Source organism: Coffea eugenioides, unplaced genomic scaffold (assembly GCF_003713205.1).
Source record: "Coffea eugenioides isolate CCC68of unplaced genomic scaffold, Ceug_1.0 ScVebR1_2472;HRSCAF=3503, whole genome shotgun sequence".
In the NCBI taxonomy this organism is placed as follows: domain Eukaryota; kingdom Viridiplantae; phylum Streptophyta; class Magnoliopsida; order Gentianales; family Rubiaceae; genus Coffea; species Coffea eugenioides.
In genome coordinates, this window is record NW_020862963.1 from 1 (window position 1) to 4,861 (window position 4,861).

Here is a 4,861-nt window from a genome sequence, read left to right on the forward strand (position 1 = left end):
AAAAAAAAACCCAGGAATGGATGCAGAATGCGTTATTATTATTATTTTTTTGTTTTGTTCGGGGTTTTTTAATGGAAAGGTGTGTGATGTGAGGATGATAAGTAACAACTACGAATGGAGGATATGCGAGTTCCAGTGTAACTGTATTCACTACCAAACTTGTAAACATCCCTCTGTCTGCGATGACTGAACGCAACACCCGAGCGAAAAGGCGACTTAAGCGGCGTCGCGTTAGCTCCCTCAGGACTTCTCCAATCTCCTAGTATAACTTGTTCCCATGGAATGATGAACCAATCCAAATTCCCAATGCCAGGGTCCTCCCCATTTTAGTCAAATTGGCACTGGCTATTAATTTATGCTTATGATAACCAAAGGATACTTAGCTTTCTACCTTAAACCCATCTTTGCAGGTATAAATAACGTGATCCCTACTGCAGGGAAAATTACTAATAAAGTATATTAAAAATCTCCCCATTCAAAATCTCGGATCTTGTATTTCTCACCCAAGGCACCAATTATAGTGCTATTAACATGATAGTAACTTTCCTCATAATATATATCTATATCTTATAACTGTATAGCTTTTTGCTTAATGTGTGTGCTGATGGTGTCTTGCTAAAAGCAGAGTTTCAAAAAATTACGTAAGCAGTGTATTCACAGTACGAAACGGGTGGGATCTTGGAGTGGAAACACTGATCTTCTTCTGTCAGTCCTTGAGACCCATGTAAGTGCTTGCCCAGATTTTTGATCGTGTGCTTTGGATTGTTTGGTGTTGTTCCATCCTCCAAAAACTCTAATCCTACATAATTACATCATTATACCACCGGCTCATTTCATTTACTTATATGATTGTTCCGTTCAAAGTGGAAATCTCCCCGCGGACGGCACACAATAATTGACATATGTGCATTAGCCTTTTGCTCATTATAATAATAAAAAAAAAGACCATTAACAATTAGCAAATAGATTCCCTCGCTCGCCATTTAGGTATATACGCCAAGTACAGAAGTAGAACTAATTTCAAAAAATTACCTTCAAGGCAACGTGCGAGTTTGTCGAATTTAGCTGCTGTAGAACGATGAAGCTCATCACCAGCCCAAATTGGAAAAATAAGCAAGTTGGTGAAAATGCAGACAGCAAAACCCATGCCAATGGTTGACAGACGCTGCTTGGCTAACCTGATCACTTTGTCGGCCCGTACCCCCGACACAGCTACCAGATTGAAGGTGAGGATGAAGATCAAGACGCCATAGTCATATCTCCTTTTAATTCTTGGAACCAACCTCGAATACGTTGCGGCCGCTCCTGAGTATGATTTTTTAAGCAGTGAGTCACTTTTAAGTACTACTAATATATATATATATATATATATATATATATGTATGTATGTATACACACACACACAAAACTGCGGTCCAGAGCTTAAGTCGTGGTAGGATTAATATTTTACCGACGATAAAAACCGAAGCGCCAACAACGATTGCGTTGCCGATCCCTCCGAACTCGTCAGCCAACATTGCAGCCAAGCACCCCAATCCACCGCCTAATATGGTACCGATTGCACGGTTTATGCCTTTGCTTAGCGTAGCTCCTGACATACGTGCATCAAATCAAAGTGAATACATCAGTTAGTATATTGTCTAATTAATTGACCCAAAAAATGGCTACAGTAGAAGTTTCTCAACCTGCTTCCTATTAGTACTTATGACTAGTGTGTTTATTGCCCAAAAAGGAAAAAAGAAAAAAAAAATTCCTATGCATATATTCGCAAACAGCCATGCACAGAAAAAATGTTTTTAGTACTCCACTAAACAACTTGGGTCACAATAATGGGTTAATAATTGGCAAACCTGCAGAGAACTCGAAGACAACCACGACGGTCATGATAGCCCACATTGCATTTTCTCCAACTTCAGTGAACAGCGGATCCAGCAGATACAGCAGCGAGACCAATACCAAGGCAATCCCCACCTTGACACTGTGAATCACTTTTCTCATGCTGCCCTGACTACATCTTTTTTCCTGGATGACCCGGAAAGCAACACTACAAGTGGATAGAAACGAAAACTTGTTTCCCATGTTTTTGGCGTCCTTATACGAGGATTCAACATTTTCTGCACTTGGAGGAATTGGAATGACGGTTGAGTTCATCACTCCTTCTTGCTCAATTCTCTTTATGGTAGAGTTGATACTGGGTAGTACTGTTACTCTTGTCAGGTGCCCGTATATCTTGCTAGTCGTAAGAGAGTTGGGATATGGGAGATGCAACCATGCACGCATGATGAGATGATTATATAGTTAGCCGGCAGAGAGGTAGACATACGACTATACGAGTCGCAGTCGTTACCTAAATTGCGTTCGCCAAAGAAAAATATTGAAACTTTTTCCAGTAATTTGATTTGGTCGTACTACACCAAGCATCATATGCAATTGTAGTTCTCATGATCAGTCAGGTGTGTCTTTTCACACGTTGAAAGTTTTGTCTTCGAAGCTTAGTGACTCGTGCATTCGGAAGTGGAACGCGCTCCTTACGCACCATCAGGATTATTTATTAAACAAAAAAACCAAAAAAGTTTTTTTTTTTTTGGCAGAAGAGGGGGGGACACACCAGAGGCGATTACTAGTGCGTACCTAAATGTATATACCTATGCCTTTAACTCGGACGGGATCGATCGATCCAACTGTTTAAGCCGGTAATTGATCAGACACTTGATTCAAGTTTCTTCAAAAACTCATCTGTCAAATATTCGGTCAAAACTGTGTTTAACCGAAAAATCTGTCAATTTGTATTTATAACTTCCAATCGTCAACTTTGAGTTAAGTTTAAAGGGCATTGGAGTATAGAATGTTTGCTAATAAAACTTGAGAAATAAAACTAACATTCTTATCCATGTTAAGAATATAATTTTTATATATAATATAATAAAATTTTAATTATATAACATTATTCAATTATTTAACATCAGTCCGATCGGTCGAAGTCATTAACCCCTAATCTTTAACTCTAATCTAAGTCACTATTTAGCCTGAATTTTAAAGCATAGGTACATATAGAAAGCCTGCCTGGTTTGGATTGTGATTTTTTGTCAAAAAATTTTTACGTTTTTCGCAAATGTATTTTTCAATTTTTTTATTTCATATATATCAAATCGCTACGATACATTTTTTTTAAAAAAAAAATCCTAAAAATAACAATCATGTCCTTGATGGAATGTCCACACTACGTTACTACTGGGCATCAATCAAATGGCCACTATTGGAACTTGTTGATTGGATAATACGATGCAAGCAACAAAAATGATTTGATTGATGTAGCACATGCACATAGTTCATTGTAGTATTAGTTAGAGTACACTTCGGGGTTCAGGCTCTCAGGTTTAAAGATCGTTCCTGCTTTAGGCATTTGGGTTGGTGGGCAAGCAAGCACCATACTCTCCGTCAGCTTAAGACGGAGGCCGACATTACTGCGCCCATTAACTCAACTCCCCTCAATGGCTCTTCTATCGGCTGCTACCCATGACATGGTTTTAGTTTCCGGTCTCGAAAATGGCGATAAAGTCAGAGAGCATTTCCATCTTATTAGTGACAGATATATTATCTCCTAATTCCCTTTTCTTTTTCGTTTTGATGTTGAAAAAGCTAATATATCATCTCCTAATTTAGCTGCCTTTTTGCTGGTTTTTGCTATCTGAACTTTTTAGCAAAGTGGCTGAATTAAGAAACCTCTGATAAAAGTTCGTCAGTCACAATCATAATGATTATGATTTACAGGTTAATGGAAATGGGTTTTTGTCGAAATTCGTACACTGTTTGGCAACTAAAATCTAGACATAGGTTTTACAATTTTTTCCTTTTTCGTCGTCTTTCTCCTATTTTTTTCACTGCTCTTTTTGTTTCTTCTAGTATTATTGACTTCTTTTTATTTTTAATTAAAAATATATGAGATACATGGTTAAGCAAATTTTAATTGTCTACTGAAATATAATTAATCACAAAACTCATAGAATGGGTCTATCGTGTTCATTATCTCATTCTGATTAATTTTAACCAAACTATCTGTATGATCATATTATGATTAAGTTTGAAACTTGTGGAGGAGCTAATCGTCCACCGGCATGTGTCAGATAATCTTTCGGGCCAGTTCGGGCCCATAATATCTATATTGAGCCTGTTTGGGTCATAGGTCGAACTGGCAAGGAAGCCTCCTCATTCTTCGGGACAAGGCCAGGGATTAGAGTCCAAGAGGGGTCTCTGCTTTCTAGTGATCCAGTAGAACCTCATATTTCTAATGAGATTAATTCAACTGTGCGTAGTGGAATAACTTTGATTCCTGAAAATTATCGCTAGCGCTTCTATAAATAAAGGAACGGAGGGACGGAACAGGAAACAAGGACAACGCACAGGCCGTAATAGACCACGTATGTTATCTAATATATATTGTGTCACCTGCGTAATTTTCGTGATTGCTACGGGCGTACTTATTTGATAATAACTTTAGCGCACTTAGCCTGAGAGAGGACATGTAATAATCAATGTCGGGATGCGCTTTATAGTCGCAGAACCCGGGAGAGAGCGTGTGTTGCGTCGTATGCCTACAATAGCTTTCTGCGTGGTTCGCTCCTTATTGGCAGGTCCAGGTTCGGGACCAACACACAGATTACATAGTCCTGTTCGAATTGTGATTTGCGGCATACTCGCTTCCCAAAACTCATTCGCTTAGAACGTTATTAAAATCCCACTTAACCAAACACCCTTTAAAGCAATCTATTACTGGGCTAATGCTGCGAAATAATGATCCAAGCTGAGAGGCATCAATTCCAAAGAAGTCAAAGAACGGACAATTGGATTTTGACGACGATAA

General features: G+C 38.6%; 1 protein-coding gene across 1 annotated transcript; it reads right to left on the reverse strand.

Annotated features, from left to right (window-relative positions):
• Nucleotides 1–1,032: 1,032 nt before the first annotated feature.
• Nucleotides 1,033–2,280, reverse strand: LOC113756757 (aluminum-activated malate transporter 13-like; the record flags this gene model as incomplete). Its single annotated transcript, XM_027300295.1, has 3 exons — nt 1,851–2,280; nt 1,451–1,591; nt 1,033–1,305 (listed from the first exon to the last, which is right to left on the reverse strand). Coding segments are annotated over exons 1-3 (844 nt in total), but the record flags the coding sequence as incomplete, so codon positions are not given.
• Nucleotides 2,281–4,861: the final 2,581 nt, after the last annotated feature.